The 25628-nt window shown below is 39.6% G+C and overlaps 1 protein-coding gene across 1 annotated transcript in view; it reads left to right on the top strand.

The window, feature by feature from the left end:
• The window catches only part of FBN2 (fibrillin 2), a 117955-nt gene that overhangs the window by 45076 nt on the left and 47251 nt on the right, over positions 1-25628 (top strand). Inside the window, exons 16-24 of the mRNA XM_038124921.1 lie at positions 4266-4418; positions 5164-5217; positions 8752-8877; positions 11293-11418; positions 16369-16488; positions 19878-20015; positions 21324-21374; positions 21543-21668; positions 23926-24153. Coding sequence (XP_037980849.1) covers positions 4266-4418; positions 5164-5217; positions 8752-8877; positions 11293-11418; positions 16369-16488; positions 19878-20015; positions 21324-21374; positions 21543-21668; positions 23926-24153 — 1122 coding nt within the window. The remainder of the gene's footprint in view (positions 1-4265; positions 4419-5163; positions 5218-8751; positions 8878-11292; positions 11419-16368; positions 16489-19877; positions 20016-21323; positions 21375-21542; positions 21669-23925; positions 24154-25628) is intronic.

The raw sequence follows: 25628 nt of genomic DNA, 5'->3' as shown, positions 1-25628 counted from the left end.
ACTGTCTTAAAGCATAAGCTCAAAAAAAAGCTAAACCACATTCTGTCTCTCAGTTGGAATGCAAATTTTGTTGTTTTAAGTAGAAGAAATGTTCTAGCAAGCAAAACTGTACTGAAGATTGAACCAACAAAAGCAAATTGTGTTCCCTCCTGTGTGGTAGCTGAATTGTTTTCTTCTGGTTTATTAAAAGTTTGGAGAAAAGCTGTGAGAAGTTAAACAATGAGAAGAGGCCTGGTGTACTGTTTTAAATATTGGAATTTCTCTGCTCAGTGGCACACCAACAAAACCAGGTTTGAGTACAGGCTGTTCAGTACCTTTTTTGTGTTCCAAGTTGGCCTCATCTTTACCCCTGTCAGTGATACAGCTGCAAAGAATCAATACAGTACTCAGTTTTCTGTGCTTTCATTTACCTAATGTTGCCACAATACTAGCAGCAAAAGGCTTGACAGGTTGGCCATCATCTGTGAACACCATTTATTTAGAAGTTACGTGTTACACAGCTTTAAGGATTACCATAAGTGCTTGCATTTTCAACAGGAAGTTCCCTTCATAGGACAAAAAAAATCTTAAAGCAGAATCATGATCTAGTTGGAAAATTCATTAAAAAAAGATGATGTAATTATTCCAGCCATAAAGTAACATAGCAAATTTCAAATACTGCATAACAAAATATCCTCACACATGACTTGAGAATAGAATTTCCAAGCCAGTTCCACTGTTCAGAATTGTGTATGTGTGTTTATATGTAATGCACATGCTGTGTTAACTACGGGAATTCTGTGTCTGGCTATTCTATTCCATATGTTGCAGGACCTAAATAGTACTTTTCAGGCGTTCTGGCTGCAAGAAGATAATTGGTAGTTTGAAAATCAATAACTTAAATTGGAAATCTTGTAAGATCATTCCCACAAGTCTGCTAGGTAACCAGCAAGGAATATAAAATCTAAGAGCCCACAGTCCAGCTGCCCCCTCTTTCTCTGAGCTCTATTTTACTTCTGAATAATGACCTCGATTCTGGTGGGAGTACACTTAGAAAGGAAATGCTGGTTTACTTAGTATCTGTAAGTATGGCTGAGTCAATCACAAAATGTTACAGAAGCTTGAAAAAGGTACAGCAAAGGGGAACAAATGCTTGGAAAAGGAACAGTTACAGAGTCATGGAACAGCTAGATAAATATTTGGAGCCAAACTTCTAATATTTGAATATTTGCAGGCTTTTTAGGTTTGGCTGTACTTCCAGCTGCAGTTCCATGCTTGGACATCTCAGCTGGTTCTGTGTGTGAGCGTCTATCACCTCAGAACTTGTGCTGAGCTGTGGCTCCAGCTTCACAGAGTGTTGTTTGTTCTCTGCTGAGACACTTCTAATTACCTCTGCCCAGAGCCAGAGTCATCTAAGCTTTCTAGCATCTAAGCATCTAAGGACAGAGTAACTAAGCTTTATTTTAGCCTGGTAATTTTGTAGAGCCAAATGGATAAGTGTTTGTCATAAGCCTGATTTGTTCTTCTAAGGCTCCTAGATGGGTGCAGCGACTTTACTCGAGTGTGGGTCAAGCACTTGTCCACCTGATATTGACCACAAATGTGGTGGTGATCATTTTCATAGGTATTGAAGAGCTACACTGCCAAATTTCAGAGTGTAGAAGTGCCATGCCTTGGGACATAGTGGAGAGTCCCATGAACAGGTACCCAGGTACAGCAGCAGCAGTGCAAATCTCTGATCCAGGGCAAATAATAAATTCTTGGTGCTCTGGAATGAGTAGCCAAAGGCTAATCAAACTAAACATGGGAAGAAGCAGAAGTTCATCAGTAAGTGCAGACTCAGAACTGTCATGGAATTGAGAATCTGAGCTTTGTGAGGTGCCTGCAGCAATTGAATCATCCACAAGAAGAGCCTGTCCTCCTCATTCTTGCTCGTAGCACAGCCCAAGGGGGACGTTCTCCCTGTCACACAGTTGCTGTGGGAGAGCCAGCTTGGTTCTTCATCCTCCACAGGCTTGGTGAGTCACTGACTGTGTAGATCAGACTGTTTTCCTGTAACTAGGCATGCAATTGTCCCCAAGTTCTCTGTCACTTCTTTGAAAGCACTGATGAATGCTGAAGCTCTTGCTCTCTTGTGCAGAGCAGTTGCTCAGTACATCTGCAGCTTCCTTCAGCTACTTCCCACATTCCACGTCTTTGAAGACCTTCCTCCAGAGTATTCATTTCACACTTTCCAGTCTCCTGTCCCTCTGCAGTTTCCCTTGGTGCCTTTTCCTTCCCCTGACTTCTCCGTTCCCTCACAGACACATAAGTAGGGAGAAGCCTGCCCTTCTGTGACAGGGCAGTGATTGATTATTGCCCCCTTTGTTCATGGCAGAACCTGTCAGAGTGGCAACTGGACTTGTCAGAGATGGAGGGAAAGGATGTGATGCCACTAATTACTTTGCAAAGTAAATGAACAGACTTTTCTTGTGCAAAAGTCCTCGACTATTTTCAAGCATGATATTTTCCTGATGTCAAGTGCAAGCGAGTTGTACTGGCTTCACCTAGATTCTTGGCAAGAAAAAAAACTCTAAAATCTAGGACATATGTAGCTGTGCTCCAGAACTATCTGTTCCATGGGATACCAAAAGCAAGAGAAAACATTTATGTGCAGGCAGTACTGTTATACAGGAGCCAGCTTACAACACTCAAAGGGCCGACAGAACACATAAGGAATTGCCAGTTCTTATTTGGATTGGCCCTGGATATTCAACATTCACTGTAAAGCTTCTCATGCAACTTTTCTTTGTTGTTTTGGGGTCATACTTCAAGCAAGGAGCTGTCTGGATTCCCTCAAACTCGTTTCAGTTTCTGAGTCCACTGAGGCTCACGTCCAGGCCACAGTGCATGGTGATTTTACTGGGGGACTGTCAAGGAGCATAAATTAAAGCTGTGTTCTTTTCTGGCCCATGAATATACCTGAAACAAAGAGTATTTCTGCAGCTCCTGCAGTGTCTGCAGAATTTTAGGAGTCGAAAGGAAAGGCTATGTATCTGTATCCTGCAGTTCTCAGCTGTACATTTTTAGAAGAATTGTCCAATCACATGCTTGTTCTGAGATCTCAAATACTACCCTGTAAGCAAACATGGGAAAAAGCATTGAAGCTTAGAGAGACCAAAAGCAGAAAAGTAAAACAAAACCCAAAAAAAAAAAAGCATAAAAAGCAGTCTCAGAGACATTCTCGTGGTTCTTGGCTAAGTATGGAAGATGATTATTCCTGTAAAGGTAGTTAGGGAAGGTGTGTCTTGGAAGATGCTTCTTCCTGCATCTCACTGGTCAAGGCTGTTAAAATGATTTATGTGATTAAATCAGCTGTAAGATTGGCAGCGTGTACATGGTGAGTCTTACACGTGTATGGCTGGCCTGTAAAATTTTTCTGCTGTCTTTTTTTGGCATGATTTTTGGGGTTGAAGAACTTCCAGGTGTTCTGTGTTTCGTTTGTGTGATAAGTGGTGGTTTATCCAGCCCACCATTGCCAGGCCTCTCCCCAAGGACGGCACTTTAACTTCCAGATTGTGTTTTTAATCACAAACCCCCTGAAATTTCTCAAAGTCTTGGCAGTAGCCCTGCTTTCCTCACTGCCTAGATGTGTGTAAAATTTGCTAGATTGCTTTTCCCAGCTAGATTTTTGGGGCCTCTTTGGTTTGCTAAGCCAGCCCTGGTGCCTGTTTATGTATAAACCTATTAAGATGGTCATGTCACGTAAACGCTGGACTGAGCAATCTGCTAAAATTGCACTTCTGTTCATGATTTTGTGAATACAGCTGGAAACCTTGCTCCTCCTTCCAGAAGCAGGTATTCTCCCATATTACCAGCCCTGGGCTGCTGGTGAGTTATCCTACCTGAGGAACCATTTTGGAAGTCAGAGATGTCTGTGGTACTTCCCAAAGGGAAGAATCAGCCACCACATGCTGATCCAGGCTGTTCTGTGTTTCTTATTGGGATATTTGTTGATGGATTTACACAGCTCCTTTGGGGTGTTGGTCACCTTTACTGGGTCCTTTGGAATGCCTTTGAATTTAGTCACAAAATCCTGGTTTAGGTGGCTTGAAAGTGCTCTGCAGAAAGCCCCAGGAGGCACACACACTGAGAATTGGCCTTGATGTCATCAGGATTATTAAGGCAGTGCAGATGTATCCAGTGTGACCTTTTTGTTGACCAAAAATAAGGGGTTTGAGAGTATGCATACATTTAATTTTCGGCCTAAGGAAACAATTACTTCTTCCCTTGTCCTTTGTCTTTAGATACTCATGTGCGTAGCACATGCTATGGGGGCATCAGGAAGGGGCTGTGTGTCCGTCCCTTCCCTGGTGCTGTGACAAAGTCTGAATGCTGCTGTGCCAACCCTGACTATGGCTTTGGGGAGCCGTGTCATCCCTGCCCTGCTAAAAACTCAGGTAAAATTTTTTTGTTTCATCAAGTGGTACAGTGAACATACAGACTTGAAACAAAGCTCTTGTTGAAATCACATTGTTCATTCTTATTTCACGTCCTAAAGAGAAGTGAACAGGGTGAATTTGAGTTCCTGAATTAAGCGTTTGCTGTGAGCAGTAATTCTTGTGAGAGAATAAGCAGAATTCTCCAATGAATCTGTAAATTTCCTGGTCCAGTCAATCCAGCTTAAAAGAGCTGGGTTATGTATAGAAATCTGTATGTCATTTTATAAGAACCAGTTCTTTAAGTAAACTTAAAGAAAGGGAATTTATTTAAAAAACATCTCTTGACTACAGAGCTAAGGTGATGCATCTTGGACAGAATTTCCATTTAGTATTAATAGTATAGCAGAAAACTGTTTAGAAAAAAACAAGTAGAACTGACAGTGTGATTAAAAGCAATAACTTGAGAGGACAAGTTGTGTCAAGACTGTGAAGTAATCACCTGAGTTTTTAACTCTGGTCATCTAAGTTTGGTTTTGTATATATATATATATATATGAAATTTCAGGATGGAGTGCTACCTTACAGATTTAACTAAATTATCTACAAATTGTTATTTCATGTGAACATTGGCATTTTGTTAGTTAAATTGTTGAAAAAGTTACTTTGGGGAAAAAAATCATGTGGGTTTAGTTTAGCATGAAAGAAGGTGAAATACTGGAAATAACACTTTCTTTTCCCCAACATCTCCATCTCAACTGAGCAGCTGAGTTCCATGGCCTTTGTAGCAGTGGAATAGGTATTACTGTTGATGGAAGAGGTATGTTGCATGTTTTCTTTAATATATATGGTTTACGTTATGGTTTAGGGCAAATTTTGGGAGGAAATGTCTGAAGTGTTTTTTTCTAGAAGGCAAATTTAAGTGGCCCTTCCCCCAAGCAGTTCAGAAGGTAAATTTATTTCAAGAAAAGTGGATAAAATTGTTTCTTTAACAGTATTTTGTTGTTAACATTGAAATGTTGTTACATTGAAATTTTAACAACTAATTAACAATTTAACAATTCAGCATCATAAAGTCACGCCAGGACAACGATTCAAAGTTTGAAAAAAAATCCTCAGAATTGTTTTCTTGATAACATAATAGAATGAAGTATTTAGTTTTAAGATCAATGTGTTAATTTTAGTATTTTAATTCTCAGACTACAATATTTGAATGTTGTCTAGAGAAAAGGCTGGAATTAATTCTCTAGAACAGTGGATTTTGCCTGACCCTCTCAAGAAAAAAAAGTAATCTGTTTCAGAGTTCTGACCTATGATTTTTTTTTTTTTGAGATTACAGATTTTTTCAGATTAGGCATAAAACAGTTCTCTCTCATTTGACAGGAGTCACTTGCATTTGCAGTTGATTTTCAGTCAGCTGGGATAGTAATAGAGCAGTTTTTCACTCCAGATCCAGTGTTCACTCATGGATCGTTTCCATGGACAGATTGTATCTCTGTAGAGTTAAAAATTGGAAGGGAGCTTAATTGAAAAAAACATATCCTTATATGAAAAAAAGCCCAGAAAGTGACCACTTGCATTTAGTATTGGGAACTGTAAAGCTCCAGATCCTTTTCCTAGTACCACAGAGACAGGGATTTAAAAAAATACAATGCCTGGGCCAGGTCTGAAGCAGGGGCAAAGCATGCTCCAGCTGCCAGATAAGTAAAATGGGTGGAAGAAAGAATAGGAGAATAGAGGAACACAAAATTTATTGCTAGGTATTTGTCTGATGTGTTAATAATTATCCTTGTCAGCATTAAAGCTCCTATTCTATGCAGCAGGAACAGACTAAGAACTCCCATCGTTATCTTTAGTAACAGCCTAAATAACTTCTAAAAATAATACTTAAGTAAAAGGAATTCTGGTTTTGTTCAGTACTGTAAGTATCTGCATATTTTTTTCTTCGTTGCTTAACATTCTGTAAGCTTGTATGAGTGATTTGAAATCCATGGAATTTATGAATTCTCTCAGTTTACTTTTCAGTGAATTTTCCAAGGTGCATTGAAGAATCTCTGAATCTCAGATAAATAATGTCAGTATTCAGTAATACTGAATACAGTCAGCATCCTACCATAAGAATTTTCATGCAGCCTGGTGGAGAGGTTCATGTGTCCTTTTGGACACATGGGAAATACAATTTCTCCTTAAAACATTGGAACAACTGTGCTGTCTACCAAGTGCATGACAAAGATCATTCATGTCTCAACTGAAGTCCTCTTTTGTTCAGGTTTATAGAGCAAACACGGGGTTCTCTGTGCCTCTTGTACAGCAACATTGCAGCCAATTTTCATGCTTCTGCTCCTGTCACTACTTGTACACGCCTTGTGTGGCTTGTCCCCAAGATCCAGACATGTCTAGTGAGCTACAGAATGCATTTTGCTCTAAAGAAAATACAGACCTGAAGTGGCATGCCAAATTGTATTTTCTTACAAAGTTTTTCAGGTGTCTCGTAGCATTGAGTTTTATCCAGGGGCAGCATGGTTTTTTTCCAAATGCATATATGATTAAATGTATTAAATCAGTATCTAAAGTGCACTGTGATTGAAGAGGAAATGTTCTTTACAAAAAGTTGAGCCCTACAAGTATAAAACAAGCCTTTCATGAAGTCACAGCTAGGCCAGCACCCTTTCTTTCTAGGGTTTGGAAAAGGAACTATTTAAAGTAATGGGCTTACCATATGCGAAGAAAGAAAATATTTTCCTCAGAGGCAAGAAGTATTAAAATTAGTCTGTTCCTCTTCTTTCAGTTCATATGAATATTTTGGACTTTTCCAACTACAGCAGAAATTTTATATGGAACTGTAAATTCAGGGTATATAACTCATCCATCATCCTGTTCTGTCTGTCTGAGAAAAAAAATTAAATTTCCAGCAAGTTCTTACAGGACTGAATATGCTGTAGTTTTGACCTATGCTTTACTTATGTATTAGGAAAATTTATGTGTCAAGTAGTAATTTATAACTTCTTACCTGGATCCCTGAACTACAGTCACTGGGTCCACAGGCTAGGTATTTTACCTCAAGCTCTTTGTTAAAAACACGTAGTTCCCTGTCAGTTTAGGTTGGAAAGGATATCTGGAGGTGATCCAACCTAACCTTCTGCTCAGAGCAAGGGTATCATTGAACTTGAACCATTTCTCAAAGCCTTGCCTGGGGGAATTTGGAAAATCTCCAAGGATGGAGTTCCCATGGCCTCTTTGGGCAGCTTCCTCCACTGCCTAGCTGCACTCATGGTGAAGAATTTTCCTGGTGTTTTAATTTAAATTTCCACCGCTGTATGTTGCAAGTGTTGTCTCTTGCCATGTCGTTGTGCACCTCAAAGAAGTAGCTCCATCTTGTTTGTAATCATCTGTTAAAATCAGGGAAGTGCCGTTAGAGGTCTCTCTGATATTCCCTCTGAACAAATCCAGCCCCTTCAGCCTCTTCTTACACCTCAGGCACTGATGCTGCTGGGGGAGTTTAGCCACACTGACATGAGCTGTGTGTAGTCCATGGGGCACTCTGAGGGGAAAGTTTCTTAATCCTGGTGGTAGTTTAAACAGAGCAGAGTCATTACTGGACCTGTTGATTACCAACACAGATGAACTAATTAGTGATGAACCAATGAACTAATTAGTGATGTCCATACTGATGGCAGCCTGGACTGCATTGGTCATGTCCTGTTGGAACTCATGCTGAGTTGAGGGGGGTGTGGGCCAGGTGAAGGGTAAGGACAGTGCCCTGAATTTCATAAGCATGAACTTCCAGCTGCTTAAGGCATCAGTGAATGGGATTCCCTGGTGAATTGCCATCAGGAGGAGGAGCAGAACAGAGCTTTGAGGATGTTTTCCTGAGATCACAAGAGCTCTCTATTCACACATGTAAGAAATCAGGCAAGGAGGGGAAAGACCAGCATGGCCGAGTAAGGATCAAGCTGAAGTGTGAGAAGGAAATGCAGTGTCAGTGGAGCCAGGGAAGAATGCTGTGAGGAATAGAGGAAAGCTGCCCAGATGTGTAGGCGTGGGATTGGGAAAGCTAGGGCACTCTGGGGCTGAGTTCAGCAAGGAGCGCCAAGAGTATGACAGGCTTCTCCAGGTGCATAGGAGGCTCGAGGAGTGGGCCCATGTAAAGTGGCCCAAAACTGGATGCAGTATTCCAGGTTTTGCTTTCCAGTGTCAAACAAAGGAGAATAACCACCTCTTTCAGCCTTTGGGCTGCACCTGTGCTGTGCCTTGGCCCTGACTGAGAGCCCCAGCATCCAGTGAGTCAGCCCACACCTCTCACAGGAGCAGGTTTGTCAGTGCCTGATTGTCTTCTGTTGTTGTGCTGATGCAGATATTAACGAGTGTGCTTTGGATCCTGATATTTGCTCCAATGGGATTTGTGAAAACCTTCGTGGCAGCTATCGCTGTAACTGCAACAGTGGCTACCAGCCTGATCCTGCTGGAACCAATTGTGTGGGTAAGTTTTGGTTGGTTTTTTTATTGTGGATGAATTACTTATTGTTATGTTGATGCTGATTTGACCTGACAGAATTTAGGTCGCAAGACATCTGCTTCTTCAAGCTACAATCAAAATGCGAAAAACCTGGAATGATGCTTTTCTCAATCACTGCATAATTGTTATTCTTACTCTGTATTTTGTATGCTGCATATTTTTGTGTACTGTATGTTTTACTGTCATTTGTGGGTGAGTGTTGCTGTTTGGGATGTGTAGGCAGGAGGTAACATTGCAGGTTTCACTCTCCATCTAATTAATTTTATTATTCATGACCATACATGAAATCCTGTGGGTTGTTTTTTTTTTTCTTTTGGAAATTCTTACATCCAGAAAAAGTGTGTTACACCACAAGTGCGTTGTGCAATCATGTTGCTTATAGCCTTGTAATTTTAAGCAGAAAGGCAAAGTTTGTTGTAATTAAAAGCTAATAGAAATCTCTCAGGAACCACCAGGATGTCCAAAGCATTGTCCTTAAGTACTGTGTTTATTTAGGGTAAATTGTTGCTCTCAGCATTTAAAGATTTACTGACCTGTCACTGCTGTTTGTGCTCAAAACTCCACCAGTTTTGCCGGGGAAAACCTGGTCTATATAGTTGCAGTATAGTTTTCATATCAAACATTCCTTCCTGGTGATGCAAAGCAAACACAAAGTAAAGAAAGTGCCTCCTTTCATCTGCTTGAATAAAGGAACTTTACATCTAGTTACTTCCTGAAGCCCTACATATGACCTTTTGGCAGGAAAAGCACTGCTGCAGGAAAGCATTAGTGTTTTTTATTTTTAAAATGCTTCATGTAATATTTGTTCTCCAAGTGGATTTTATGGGAAGGGGTTTTATTTAGCTAGTTACTCTTGGGATTAGGTAAGTGCTAGTATAATCTATGTATTTACTTAAATAAAGATAAAGCTGACTGAATGTGAGGATGTGTTTATTCTTGGATAGAATTTTTCCATAAGAGAATTTAAGTGTGAACACTCAGATAAAAGGTTGAAGGATTATAATTAATTACACAGTGATACGAGATGCCAGGAAATAAAAATGGTCATCAGTCAGAATGCAGACAGTATTTTTGTCAGGTCTGAGTGGGTTTAAAGCATGAGCTGCATTGTTCAGTGTTTTTACACTGCTTATCCCAAATGTCCAAATCTGAAGTTATTCTGTGAGATTCTGATGAAATAATGCATTCATCACACTGCATAGTTTGGGCCAAAGGATTTTGTGACAACCAGCTCCAAATTTCTCTTGAAAATGTCAGTTTACAAATTTGTCCTCCTTTCCTTGGTTAAAATCAGATGAAGTTAGATTAAGGACAGATTAGTAAAGAAGAGCTTTTTTTTTTTTTAAATTCATGGCTGCCAGACTTGAATCTTGTATTCATCATCTGGGGAAATTTAGGCTTTGTTGTCTGAATCCTACAGGAATAAGCACAGCTTGGAAAATCCAGAGGAGTTGAGGAAACCAAAATTCACCGGATTGTAGTTATATTGCATTTTCACTTTTCTTCTGTATTTTTGAACTTAAAAACTTTCTAAAAATCTATTTGATTTAAGATTTCAGTTGCAGTATTAGTTTTGGGAAATCAAGCAGTCAATGAAGAGGAGGAAATCTGAAGCAGGATGAAATGTCATGTTTATAGTGACTGATCCTATCAATATTCTTCTATAAACTTGGTTATTTTAATATGTGATGGGCATTAAAGGAAAAGGCTTAAAATTATATTTTTTCTTCTTTCATAGAATAAATAGTAGGACAGCGAGGAAGACACATTACTTTTTATTAGAATAATTTTCAGTTAGTTTAAGAGGAGTGCAGGGAATTATTTACTATATGGGATTTCCCTAGTCAATGTGCTTGATATCCTGGTCTTAATCATAGTTGGTTTTAAATACAGTGCTCCTCTGGAGGGGAGGTGTATGTGATCTCTTGAGATGGCTGCCATGCATGAACATGCAATACAGGATAGATTATAATCCACTTCATGGATAACAAAAACAATTTTAGCTTATAAAAGAGAGTTAGAACAGTAATTAACACACTGCTGTTTTGATGTTTAAAAAAAATAGTTAAAATGTTGTTTTCAAAACAAATAGACCTTCATGAATTTATATGGTGTAGTCATACAAATGACAAAGATCATTGTCATTTGACCAAGGTCAAGATCATTGACCAAACTCAAATGACCAAGGTCATTGTAGGAAAACATAATTATTCTTTTAAGACTAACCGTGAACTAATTTTTGAATTTCCTAGTGAAAAAAAAAAAAAACAAACCAAGCTTTAAAGGAAGAACAGAAGTTTTTTGCAGTAAAGACCTGGAAGTGAATTAGAGCTTTGCAAGTCAGAGCTGTCATTTTTGGTCTGTCCCCTGTCCCTGCAGACATTGACGAGTGCTCTGTGAACGGGCTGCTGTGTGACAACGGGCTCTGCCGGAACACCCCGGGCAGCTACAGCTGCTCCTGCCCCAGGGGTTACCTGTTCAGCTCGGAGACAGACACCTGCGAAGGTGAGGAACCTGCACATCCTGTCAGATCTGTTGTTTATTCTGTCACATCAAAGCCACATGGTCTTGGGAGTGATGGCAGATACCAGAGGAAAAGGGAGAGCTGTGATGGTGCATAAATCTTCACATTTCTCTTTTAATTTCCCTGTGTGTTAGGTGTTAGTGTTGAATTTCTTTCACAGTAATCATTTAATGTGATATGATAATGTTTTCCTTTGCTTAGCTACAACATTCTTAAACTACAATATGTGCTTGCCTTTGATCACATAGCAGGAACAACACCATGTCTGCCATTTAGGGAAATGCATCTGTCTTGATCACAGAGTCTCCTTTTTCTTTTCTCCCTTCTTCTCTCCCTTCAGTCTGGGGTGATAGTTAATTCTAGATCAAATCCTATTATCTGTGATGCATTCCAGGACCTGGGTATTACTGCCTAGTAATACTAAAATTGTTCTTTGTTTATTCAGTATAATCAAAATTGGTTTTTTATATTACTATTTAACACAGATGTTAGATTAGAAAAAATGTCATATAGCAGAAACTAATGAGCAATTTTAGCTATTAAAAAAATACATGGAAAACTGTACCAAAAAAGTAAAATTGGAAGCATTAGCTTATGTGCCAACTTTTAATTAGTATTGGGAGTTGTACAATTTTACTAATCTTCTCCTTTATTTTTTGTTTAGTTCCAAGGTAAATCTCAGTATTTGTAATCATTAGGACGTCTTTATGTAAATGGTTTTGCATTTCTTTGAGTGATGGGGAAGCTGTAGTTCTTTGTTGCAAAACAATTGTTATGTGAACCAGTGTAATCATCCAGATTTTTCTGAAGTGGTGGAAGATATTACTGTCCTCAGCTCCTTATTATTATTGATCAGGTAGAAGTTACTGCCGGCAAGCAAACATAGAGAGGGGAAAGTAGAAATGTTTTAAATTCTGGCAGTATAAAAACGTTGACATGCTGTATAAAAAACATCTTCACCCCTTCTGTGCAGAAGAAATTACATTGCTTTGTATTTTAATACGTGTGGGTTTCAGAGGACACCTTTAGAAGTTAGTTCTTGCTCTTTTTGCGTGTCACAAATTGGTACCCCTTGTTCAGAGTGGGGCTTTCCTTGAGCCAGCCCTCGTGAATTTACAGAGATTTCTGTGCCAAGCTGTCTCAGTGCCTATCTACCCACAGTGCTCAGGAATTCATTCTCCAGGGTCTGTCTCTGTGATTGGTGTCTGTGCACTGCAAGATTTCTGTCTGTGAAAACAGTGTACTGTGTGCCCTTAATGTACATGTTTCTTGAGGAGTCTTCTAGACAGAGAAACTGATCTGGTGTGGTGAGGGGAGGTGCTCACTACCAAGAACATCAGAGCATAAAACACTGGCCTAAAGCTGGGTGTGTGAGAAACCAGAATGCACACAACCCAGCCAATCCTGTTGAAATAAAATGTACCTAAATTTTCAAATAGTAAACTTGGATTCATTTCTTAATGGTAATGATACTATTATTATTAATACACCTTGAATCTTGTCCTTAGATTGACGTCTAAATTTAGCCAGTGAGGTAAAAAAAGCTGGTCAGGAGGGGTTTCATATAAAAGTGTCTGTAAAACCTATTAAATGTGTTGTGTTTTTACTCACACTGGGCAGGCAGTAGTAATGCTGGGTTGGCAGCAGAGAAAGAAGTTATTCTCTTTCTGCCCAAATCCTGTTTCTCGTAATTCGTTTTGGAGTTGTAAGTTCACTGGTTGTAAAAACCTGCTGTAGTCAGGAGCTCTGTGTTGAGCACTGAAAATGCTCTGATGCTTACTAATCGCCAAGAAGTTTTTAATATGACTCTCATCAGCAGCTCTGAAGAAACAACAAAACTCTTGTTTTGTTTGTAGTTCAATTGAAATTTTTTATCTGTTTGTTGTGAGGAGTAGGAGACTTGTTTGAGGCACCAGAGTCTGTGAAAGTTGAGATTTTTATGACAAGCTCCATGGTTTAGTTTGTGTTTCCAGTGACATAACTAGTTAAATGTAAACCAGATGTGCTTTGAAGTTCATTTCCAGGAATGTACAGTGGACTGTTTCAATTTTTCTTTCTCTGACGTTTACAATGTACACTCACTTCACTTAAGGGAAAAAAAACTTAAAACACACCTCAATAAATATCTTCAGACATAGCAGATTTTGTTTTACCATACAAAATAGTGTTAAAATCCATTTAGTTTGTTGCTTACTCTTTTAAAAATTACTATTTAGTATTATTATGAGAAGCTGTAGGGAAACAGTTTTTGGAGTTTGTTTACATTGTGCGTATGATACTTTTTCACTTGATTCAGCAGTGCACTAATGCTGAAATGCACTTAATATCATCTTTTAATTTTATTTTTCTTTCCTGGATGGTGATTTTGGGATGTAGTCAATGCAGTGTTATCAGCCTATTGGGATCCAAATTCATTAGGCTTGGGGTTTTGTTTCTTTTTTTTCTTCTGACTGAGTGCTAAAGTATATCAAATGCAGAAAGGCCCGGAGCATGGCCCATGAAGCCAGGAGAGCAGACTCTGCTTTTCAAAAGGTGTTGAGTTTTTGCCTCTCTATCTCCACTTACTCCCTTCTTTGGATGTAGTTTCAAGGACATTGGCTTCCAGGTGTGGCCCTCAATTATTTTTGTCAGGTTTTTGTTTAAATTCTAAAAATTTGAAACAAAAAGGTGTCTTTTCTTAGAAGAAAATTGGTTGTAATCCTACCTTGCTAAATGCCAGGGAAAATCAAAGATAGGCATGATAACCTCATATTATTCCCATAAATGTGAAGCAGTTTAACTTTCATGTATCTTCTTGAAGTGATGATTTGGATTGTGACACCTGTCTGCTTTTTACTTTGTCTTGCACTTTGGTTGTGTCTGTGCAAACCTCTGTGTGAGGTCAGCTGCCAGCTGTTAAAGCAGTGTGACACTTCACATGAAAATCACCTATTTTCAGTTTTAAGTAGCTTCACTAGATGATGCCTGGTCCCTCATGGAAACTTCTCTCAAGCTGCAACTTATTTAAAGAAGGGAGGAACACTTGTGATTGTTTGGGCAGAGAATACATCACTTCTGTTTTGTTAGTTTGTCCTGTCTTTTCAATTTTTTCTCACCTTTTTTTTAGAGCTAGACAAACTTCTGACAGCAAGATGGCAGATGGAGAGGCAGCAAAAGTGTGTCCTTGTCCCAGAGCATTTCTATTCAGAGGATTATTTGACATAATGCTTAAGATTACCTTTTTTGTGTCAAGAGTGATTTATGATTTTAAGAACCACTTTGGTTTCTCTGCAAAAGCAGCAGAGAACACTCCCTACCACCAGGTATTGCTGGCTGGGGGAGGCCAGAGAACGGGAAGCAACAGAGGCAGGAAGCATTCCCTGGTGGTGAAACCTGAGGTAATAGAGTATAAAATATATCCACAGGCAGGAGAAGGTCTTGGTGCAGAACAGATAATTGCTGGTGAGGATTGCCAGCTTGGATGCAGAGGGATTTGGAGCTTTTTCTGTCAGAGCTAACAATGAGGCACATTGTCCTGACCCGATAAAGCCTCTTAGATTTTACATCCCTGTATCTGTGTATGATTAATCTGTAAAATGGGCAATCCACAGTTTAAAATTAGGCTTCAGAAACGTAAAGCTCTGTTGTTGTTCAGAAAGTTGCTGACAGTCAAAGACAAGTCCTGTTTGCTCTTTGTAGATAAGTCCATTAAGTAAAGGATCTGTGAAAGTTGGATTTTAAATTAAGTGCTTGCTTTTGGCATGAAGAGAGACATCACAGTTTCCAAAGTTTACTGATTCTGGGCATTTTTATCTCTCTCTCACTTTCTTTTTTTGTTTTTTTTTAATTAATATTTTCATATTATTATACATGTATAAATACCTATTGCTTCCTGTGATGCACATCTCTAGTAAAAGGAAGGCTTGATGCATCAAAACAAAATAGCAAACAGTATCTCTTAGAAAACTATAAAAAATACAGAGGACATTTCAGTTTGTCTTGAAAATGATCTCTTGATGCTGTTAATATCTCTAGTGCTTAGCTAGATACTACATTAGGTTATAATTAATTTAAATTAAGATGGTTTAACTTATAGATATTACAAGATATTCCTGAAGCACTGCTAGCAAATATAAGCAAGCACTAAACATTTCATACTTCCAGCCTGCCAAATGGAACTGGTTGGATTGGAATGTATGGCTTGATTCAGGATGCATATAAAAAAATGAGAGTGGTAAGGTTCAGAAAGAAGTGGTGGATATGCATCAAGAGTTCTTCTTGGAGAGAATGTGTTTTTATTGTTTCAATCTTAAAACTGATTCCGCTTAAAAGAAAAAATCAGCAAATTTTGCTGTCTGCAGGGGTCCTATTCTTGTATGTGAACAAGCTTAAAAATCTCACAGGGATAATAAACAGGATTTTGGGGCCAAAGAGAAGTACCATTTACAGTATTCCAATTACAGCTGCTATTTCTTCAGCATTTCCATAACTAGAGAATTGCACCCAGCATTGTGATATTTTGCTTCTGACAGGGTTTTCTTAATTCTTCTCATGGAGCCATAAGTGGCGGAAACAATGAGGGCTTTGTTTGTTCTCTGCATGGTGTGGCTGGGAATGCATTTGCATTCTATGAACAAAGAGTTTTGTTTTCTCACGGGACCGTTGTAATTGATGCTGGAGAACTTTATGGCCCATGCTGTTGGAAATTAATTGTCCTTGTAGAAAAGGGCCATTTAATTAACACCTGCAAAATATGTGCATTTCAAAATACAGGCTACCTGTCTGTCTCTGTATCTTTTGAATGCCTTGCTGGGAGGAGAGGAGGGGCAAATATTTCAGGCAGTCCTGGTCCCTCACAGTCCACCACAGCGTTTAGACAGTATAAATTACCGTGGAATTCTTCCCAGAAGCACTCTTTAGTCCTAATAATGCCTTTTGTTTCTGGATTACAGATATAAACGAATGTGAAAGCAGCCCATGTGTCAATGGTGCTTGCAGGAACAACCTTGGGTCGTTCCACTGTGAATGTTCATCTGGCAGCAAGTTGGACCCTACAGGACTGATTTGTATTGGTGGGTGTTTCCTCCTTTTATTTTCCCTTTTTTGTATATATACACACACACATACACATTCTACATATATACAAAAATGTTAGCATCCTTTGAGGATTCTTTTGGAAAAAAAAGCAGAATGCTGCAGAGGTTTTTTGTTGCTCCTGGAGTAAGCAGCAACAGTTGTCTGCAGGATGTCATTGCCATTATCTTTGAAAGCCATTCATTAATGTGTTTTTATTCCCTTGGCTTTCTAAGAAAATTCAAAAGGGTTGCAGTCTTCTGTACTTTGCAGGTGTTCATGAGCTCCCTTTGTTTCATATTATTTGTGTAGCATGATTGATACTATTGTAGGATATGTTTAGTGCTCCAACTGTATTGCAGTGTCATTATTGAGTGGGTGATGCTAATCTTAAATGTTACTTCTATTTTCATACGGATTTGTTTGGCATTTTTCATTCACATTTTCTTGTCAGGATTTTCTTAAGGTGGAAAAAATGAATGCAATGACTTGAGTTTCTTTTTAATTGTGGAATTCTTCCATGCCTTAATATATTTCTTTAAGTGAATGTTACTTTTGTGCCTAAGCATTCTCTTGTATTTCCTTGTAGCATTACTGGCTGGTGAAGTTTATTATTGTTTTTGTAATTTTCATGTTGTGCTAATTTCTTGATATAACCGTGCTAACATATGCTTTTTGTACCTCTTATTTTTAATCTTGTGTTCTTACATCCAAAGGGGCCACAAGTTCACAAAGAGCTTAATTATAACAGTGTTCTGGATTTACTTTGCAAATGGTTTTCGTTGGATTGTTTACAGTATGAGGTCCCATTTGGCCTGAATAGCTGTGACAAATAACATAAAATATAAACAAAAAAAAAAATAGCTGAGTAGTCAGATAACAACTGAAGAACAGGATCCAGCTACATACTGTGAGCCTAATCATTAGTTTTTCATGTTAATAAAAACTGTCAAAGGAACCATGTTTTTCTACTACACGTGTGAATATGTTAAGATGGAAGGGTCAGAAGTAGAGCTGGTGCAAGGCATACAGATTTTTACTGCTAGAGCCCAGTTTTTCCACCTCAAAATTTCATTGGCATTGGAAACCACAAGAGGAAGTCAGGCTGGGTTATTGAAAAATGAGTGAGGGGCTGGATATTACAGGTGACTTACTATGTGGAAAAACTTGAAAATGTTCTTATCAAATGTATGCCATTTTAAATCTCAAGCTGATTTTCCTCCATTACCCTTGTAGAGAAAAACTTGTGTATTGAATATATTTGTCCTGGTTTTTTTTAGCAGATTGCTTCTGTAAAGCGCTGCTGTAGCAACAGATAGCTTATTCCTAATCATAAAGGAAAGGCTAAAATAGTATTGAGGTTTAGGATGTTTTGTATTCTGCACAGGAATGATCGAAGTAAGGTAATGTCCGATTCTGACAGGTTTGTTTTTTTTACTTTCTGATTTGCTCTCATATCAGAATCAGTGCCACATTATTCAGCATACATGTGAGCCATTTGTCTCATTCTGTGAGCTTTCCTGGGCAGAGAGAGAAAAATCCCTTGCTCAAATTACAGTCATTTGCACTCAGATTTAAGCTCAGACCTTCAGCAAATGAGGGTTGTATGTTGAGCAATTATAATGAAAACTTTGAGCAATGATATTGACATACTTTGCTTGCCCATGGGCAGCTTTTGAATATTAAGACTGTGCTCGTGGAGGAAAAAAAAGGGGAATTGTTTTTGAAGCATATTTGAAGTATACAGGTGTTGCATTGCTATTTTGGGAATTGCCCATACCTTAGGGATACTGCCATTTGTGCTTTTTGAATTACGCACTTTTGCATGCTTTTTACACATATTTTAGTCGAGATTCTTGGAGTTCATACAGTGCACAATAAGTAGGATGCCATCTGCCTGTAGTATGCATATATTCTTCTTCAAGTCAGAATCAAAGAGATAACAGCAACAGAAGGAATGCTTTGATGTTGGATAATAACTCTTTCACTGAAGATTTTTGTCTGGACAAAAGAGATGATGCAAAGTAAAGGAATAGTCTGAAAAGGATAAGACAAGCAGACTTTGGCAGGATAGTGTGGATGCAGCTGGTGTGAGCAGAAGCACCTGCTAATTTGTAGAATTTAAATATTTTTTTAGATATTGGTTTTGATTTTTCACTCCTGTAAAGTTGGTGAGTAAAGGGAAATAATTTTGAGCTCTGTATTTATGCACTTGTTCAAGTGTGGAGCACTGTCCCACATATTTGAGACCAATGTTAATCTAAATAATACAACTGTTTTACACCTAACTGTTAATGAAATATCCTGCCCAGTTTCTGGGGCTGAGTTCACTCACCCCATTACTGGGTGAGGTTTTTTTCCTGTTGCTTTCACCTAAGGAAAGTTGTGCTCCTTGTGGTCCACATAATTTTTTAAGATGACAACTTGGTAGAAAAGTTGAAGCTGTTTGGAAGAAAATAAGTTGGAATGATTCTGTCTTAAGCACATTGTTCCTGAGCATAAGATAATTTGGTAATATGTCTGGCTTTTTGCACATACAATGCATGTAAATCTTAAAGCCAAATCCTATTTTCCTTTCATTATTCATCAAGCAAAATTTGTCTGGGTCACTTTGAACTCTTGAGTATGCACCTACATTTAAAGGTGCATTTAAAGGTGCTCTACATTTAAACCCTGCCCAGGCTGAGCTCCTATTTTAGGTCTGACCTTACAGGCTGCTTTTGCTGTCTGATCACCAATTCTTGAGACAGGATTGCCTGTCTCAATAAATGCTGTACCATTTGAGAGTAACCTTGTTAAGATAGGGAAGTATAAAGGTGTAGAAGGTAAAACTTGCAAAGTATGTACCTGATTTGAGATCTAACTTTTCAAAGTGTAGCTAATGCAGCAGCAGAAACAGACCTCTAAAATAATATAGAACACCTACTCACCACGTTTGTTTTCTTTTTTAAACTTCCTTACAACCTTGAAGGCTTCCCTTCGAGAGAGACAAGAAGACCTGCATTTCAGAAAGGGTTCAAGCAGTCACCTGGGAAAGGGAGTTATGCCACACTGGCATCTCTGCTTTTGTATATTCAGATGGATCAGCCACTAGCTGAAATAAATTAATAAATCCACTGCAGTGTCTGGAGGACCTCTGCCAGCTGTGGGACCTGGATTGTAAAATGCCTCAGGCAGTGTGGTTTGTTGGTCACTTTCAGTGATAGTGCTATCCGTTTACACCAGTTCTGAACTAAGATGTGTACAAAATTACTCTTACGGAAGATTTTTCTTTTTAAAGAGAGCCTGTGCTCCCTTGGTACTCTGCCTGCTGGTGTCATGGATGTGGCATGCCAGCTCTTCTAGCTGTGTCAATTCTGTATTGCTTTTGCTTTCTGTTCTGCTGCAGACAGCCTGAAGGGGACGTGTTGGCTTAATATCCGAGACAGCCACTGTGAAGTCAACATCAATGGTGCCACGCTGAAATCTGAGTGCTGTGCTACTTTAGGAGCAGCCTGGGGCAGCCCATGTGAACGGTGTGAATTGGGTATGCTCCTCCATCCTGCATCTTTTGGGAGAAGGGAATAAGTATCACTGCTAAATTCTTACCATCTCTGTATATTATAAAAACCCCAAACAACAAAACATCTCTGAAAAACAAAACAAAAAAACCCAACCAACTAAACCAAACAAAAAAACCACCAAAACTAACCCCCCTCCCAAAAACCTATGAAAAGAAGTTGCCTTCTTTAGAAATTATCTATTTTAGACTTGTAATCTGCACCATCAGGGATCATTCTAATAACTTTGAAGCATACCAGGAAATAACATGTGAATAAACCTCTTAATGGCTACAATATGTTTCATCTCCACAAGGACTATGTATTGACTGGGATAGGGAGGTAAAAGACTAAAACAGTAAAGTGAAATATCTGGCAGAATTCATTTTTGTGGTGTGGGCTGTTAACACTTTTTTCCCTACTCTTTTCAAGCATGTAGCTTGTGTACCGTTATTGACTGCAGAAATAGTACTGCTATTACATTGCAGGGCTAGTTATGGAGGCTGGAAGCAGCAATGCTAACTGTACTCTAATTTATGGTGAAAATACTGATCCCCTTAAGGTTTGAAAAGTGCCGCTGGCAGCTGAGCTGATGTCAAGATGTTTTAGCCTCTCGTTTTTAATTGGAACACTAACTGGGCACATATATCCCTTCTAACAAGCAAGAGTGCAAGCAGCAGCCAGCAGAGCTCTTAACGGTGCACTGCAGCAAAGATATTCCTGTGGACTTCAGGAAGCAGATGGTCAGGTTAGACTGGTAAAACTGATGAAAATATAATCAGTCTAGACAGATAATTAGCTCAGATTGGGTGTGTTTGGGCTCTGAATTTCCCATTCTGCAACTAGTTAAATTACAGCAAGCTCTGAAATCATTATATGATGCTACATTTTACATGCGTCTCCTCAAGTATGCTCATTGCTCAGATCCATTATTAAACTTCGGTGGGAAAAAAAAGCTGATAATTGACATAACTACAGTTTTAAATCTTCAGGCCTCTTGAAGGAATTTTACCTTTTAGCTACATGTGAGTTCAGGGACTGATCTGATTACATGCTGATCATTTCACTAAGGAAAGCACAGGAGAAAGTAACAGTCTGTGATTAACTTCCTCAACTATTCACTTAGTTTAAACAGCATGGATGAGTCAATACTTTTCTTGATTGAGGCTAGAGTACTCCCCACCTGACAGAGTGAAATTATTAGTGAATTCTGAAGATACATGTATTTTTAAATTTTCTGCCTCTGCCTTCCTGTGCTCTAAAGCAGTAACAATATCTTTCTGGCTTGATTCCAGACACAGCTTGCTCAAGAGGATTTGCCAGAGTGAAGGGAGTTATCTGTGAAGGTGAAGTTTTTGCTTCTTACTCAATATGTCAGTTTTTCCCCCCCATTTGAAAATGTGATAAAAGGGGATTTACTCTGTTATTTCTTTCCTGTCACTTAAAATTCCCCATAAAGCTGCAGCTCTCCCCTTGGAGCCAGCAGGTAACTGAACTCTTTGTGTCCCCGACAGACGTGAACGAGTGCGAGGTTTTCCCGGGGGTTTGTCCCAATGGGCGGTGCATCAACAGCAGAGGCTCCTTCCACTGCGAGTGCCCCGAGGGGCTGACCCTGGACGGCACAGGGCGAGTGTGTTTAGGTAAGAGCAAACCCCCCCTCTCACAGCTGTGGCCCACAGCTGTCCAAAATCGTTCTTCAAGGGGCTGGAAAGAAAGCCTGGTTTATTTCTGAATTATCCCAGATGATGTGCCTGCTTAGATGTCAAATATCTGTGTGCCAGTTCAGAGAAGAACTGTTGATTCCTTCGAGGAATGAGTTTGTTCTGAGGCTTGTTTCGCCCTCAGTGCAGTCAGTAGGCTGTGCTAAAGTGCTGTCCCTGCTCTGACTCCTGTTCAGGAGCAGCAGTGTCCTGGGTGATGGATGGTGAGCACAAATATGCTGCTGCAGATTGCTCTTTTTTTTTTTTTTTCAGTGCACAGGCAAGTGTGTGATTCTTTTTCTGACATTTGGGTACACAAGTACAAGATTTTGCCTGCACACTTGGTTGATTTGTCTTCTGCTTGACCTGCTTTGCTGCTAGTGGGATGGACCCTTGAGTATAATAACCATAATTAACTTTTCTGGAAACCTTATTGTATTTTCATGGTGTTAGTGTAAGCCTAACGATAGTCAGCTTTTTTGTTTTTAATCTGTTTTCACTGCACTATTAAATGAATTCAGTAACATAAATATAGGGAGGGGTTTTTTAAACTTTTTTTTTTTTTACTGTTTTCTTTTTTAACCACAAGAGCCACAAAAGGGTCATTTCATAAGTCAGAATGCCTGGTACAATAAAGAAACAGATGTGTCTGTCCCATCAAATAAAAGGGTCATATAATAATTGTTATAAGTGAGAATATTTGGTACAGTAAAGAAATACATGTGTCTGTACTGTCAAATAGACACAGAATCATAAAAAGCACAGTCATGTGAGGGTAAGGGTTTATCTTGATACTGGGAGACAACAAAGAAATTTTTGTGCTTTTATGTGGCACAAGAAAAATGCAGAAATTTAACTATAGTGCAACATCAGCAACTTCAAATGGCTGAATAATGTGTACTTGTGTTCTGCCAATTGACGGGGTGATTTAAAAAACACAGACACCAATGGAAAGAATGATGTTATTTTACTAGGAATATAAAGGCAACACAAAGGTAAAATAATAACACAACGGTAAAATAATTCATTCAAAAAAAACTACATGCTTGGCTTTAGCAGCAAGCGAAAGTAAGCAAGGTAGTGCACCTAATCATTACTATGTGAGGGAAAGGATAGTGATTGAGAAAGATACATCCCCACTTGCCTAAATACTCCACCATCATCCAGGTCCTCAGTGGCTGGGGAGCCTCATTCACAGCGAGGACCTGGAGAACCCTTCCCAGCAATTGGGAAAATCCTACAAGGTGTGTCCACCTGTAGCTGGGGTCTCCAAATTCACCCTGAGAGTGGGTCTAGCTTTTATTGGCCCAAATCACCAAGTCAAAGTGACTTGGTTATATTTTTAGCACAGAAACTCCTGGATCTGGTGGCACACGTCCCAGCCAGCAAGGGGCTGGGGCTTGGCCAGGGCCCCGGCCTTGGCTTGGAGGGTTTCGCCTAAAATACCCCTCAAACAGGCCTCTATTCATGAAGAAACTGATGCCTTTTCCAGTGCTACCTAAAAACAGAGGGCAGACAAAATTAGGGGAATAAAAAGCGGTTATATTTATTGAAGGGCCTTCAGGTACACTTCCTGAAGATAAGCAAAACCCCCCCAGGGCCTGCACCCAAAATGGATGACAGGTCACAGGTTTTTATACTTTTATAAGTTTGGTCCAGTTGCATATTGGGGGTTAATCTTCCAATTACATTTACAATTCCATTACAGCTTCAGGTAATGAAGTAATTTACCCTAAGTTTGTTCCTCCCAAATCATTTTTGTTTACATTTCTTGGAGCCTGAGGCAGTGAGGTGTCCTTGTTTCCCAGGCCTAGAGAGGAATTGTTTTGTCTGACCAAAATATGAAGGCAGTACCTAGCAGTGTATATAGAGTTTAGAGTTATACACGAAAGAACTGCAGGATGATATAAAAATACATAAATATTTGAAAAATATACAAGGTAAAATCCTAAGGCGTCAATGGCACTTAGGAAAGTTTCTTAGATTGATAAATTCTTTATAGATAACTTCACAAGGTTGTACACAGCTAGCATAAACACCTTTGTAATCTGTTTTTAGCTAAATAACGCTGGTGGTGTTAATCACAGTACCCAGGGTTTATCTTGTATGTCATCTCCAGCTGAGGCCTGCTGCTCAGGCCTCAGCACGTAACAGCTGAGAGGAGGGATAAATGCGTGTTTGTTGTTGTGGAACGCAGATATTCGCACGGAGCAGTGCTACCTGCGGTGGGAGGAGGAGGAATGTGTGCAGCCCGTGCCCGGCAGGCTCCGGATGGATTCCTGCTGCTGCGCCGTGGGGGCTGCCTGGGGCTCCAGCTGCGAGCGCTGCCCCATGCCCGGCTCCGAGGAACACCGGGCCCTGTGCCCCAGAGGCCCTGGCTTCTCCAACAGGGGGGATCTTCTCACTGGCAGGCCTTTCTACAAAGGTGAGTCTTCCTCCTCGTGCCTGAGGGGTAAGTGTGGGTGCGTCCCTGAGAGAATTCCATGGTTTGAGGCTGCTCGCTGCAGCATGTTGTCATCTTATGGCAGTAGTTTTGTACCTTCTTGGCGATTTCTCATGGGGAGACCCTCACATTACTCCTTCTTCACAGCACAGCCATCAAACTGCACTCTCAGTTCCCTTCTCCCAGTTCCCTACTTAGTTTGCTGTTTTTTTCTCAACCAGCTAACTCACTCTCTTATAGCACTCTTCTCCTCATTGGTTACAGCTGGGGCCTGTTAAAGCCAGGCCTGCTCCTAATCTTTGATAATTGGCACAGCTGCATCTCCTCAGGGGTGAGATTACCTTCTGCACTGTCTTTATTTTCTTACATTCTATCCTTCCACAGTGGCGTGCTTGAGAGAATGGGATAAAGGCCTGAAAGCTGATGGTACTGATGCCTTGGAGTGGGTTCCTAGAACAGAGGCTAGACAAGATTAAGAGAATTAAAGTGGGTATTTGTTGAAGGTCTTCAATAGGTACAGCTTGTCAAAATAGTCAAAAACCTCTGAGAGAGGCTACACCCAAGATGGAAAACAATCACAAGTTTTTCACCCCGTTAAAGTTTGGTCCATTTATGTGTCATGGGTTAATCCTCCATTTACAGCTTCAGGTAATGAACTCATTTACTCTAAGATTGGCCCCCTGAATTTTGCCATTTGTTTATGTCTCTCAGGGCCTGAGACAGCAAGATGTCCTTCAGTTTCATGCCTAGAGAAGAATTGTTTAGCCTGAATAAAATGGGAGAACAGTAGATTAAAGGCTATGGGGTTTTAGAGTTATACAGTAAAGCAGTACAGGATCTGGAAAATAGAAAACCTAAATCCCAAGGCATCAGTTCTGGTGTCTGAGAAGTAATTGTGGGTGCCTCCAGGAGGGTATCCTGTGGAAATTCATGGATTTGAGGCTGCTTGGTAAGTGTGCTTCAGAGATGGGATAAAAGTATTTGCCTGAAAGAGCTGATGGTACAGGTGAGGGGATTCTCTGCTTTCATGGGAGCTTGAGAGCAAAAGGTGCAAAGTCTGAATTGGGTAAGGAGGAGAAAGAAATTCCTGAAAGGAGAGAAGCTCTGAATTACAGGAATGGTGCAAAATGTGTGTGTTTTTTAAGGTAGTGCTTTGCAGGGAATGAGCCAAGCATCAAATGGTATGAGAAATGAGTTATTTTAGATATAAACATAAAACACTACTAAAATTTGACCAGGGCTCTCTGAGAGACTGAAGAAGGATGGATTCTTTTTCTGGTTTTCAAAATCAGTAAGTGATTAAATGGAGAGGGTGTCTATTGTGTTAGGATCATGAGGGCAGTGACAACAAGGATCTGCAGTGATAAAGGAGTAAATAAAAGTATTTTGTCTAGTTTTTGCTAGCTTCACCTCCTGTAGAGCAACAACAAAACAGAATAGGCTGGAAAGTGTTAAGA

Source organism: Motacilla alba, chromosome Z, assembly GCF_015832195.1.
Source record: "Motacilla alba alba isolate MOTALB_02 chromosome Z, Motacilla_alba_V1.0_pri, whole genome shotgun sequence".
Lineage (NCBI taxonomy): Eukaryota > Metazoa > Chordata > Aves > Passeriformes > Motacillidae > Motacilla > Motacilla alba.
This window is presented reverse-complemented; position numbering and strand designations above follow the sequence as displayed.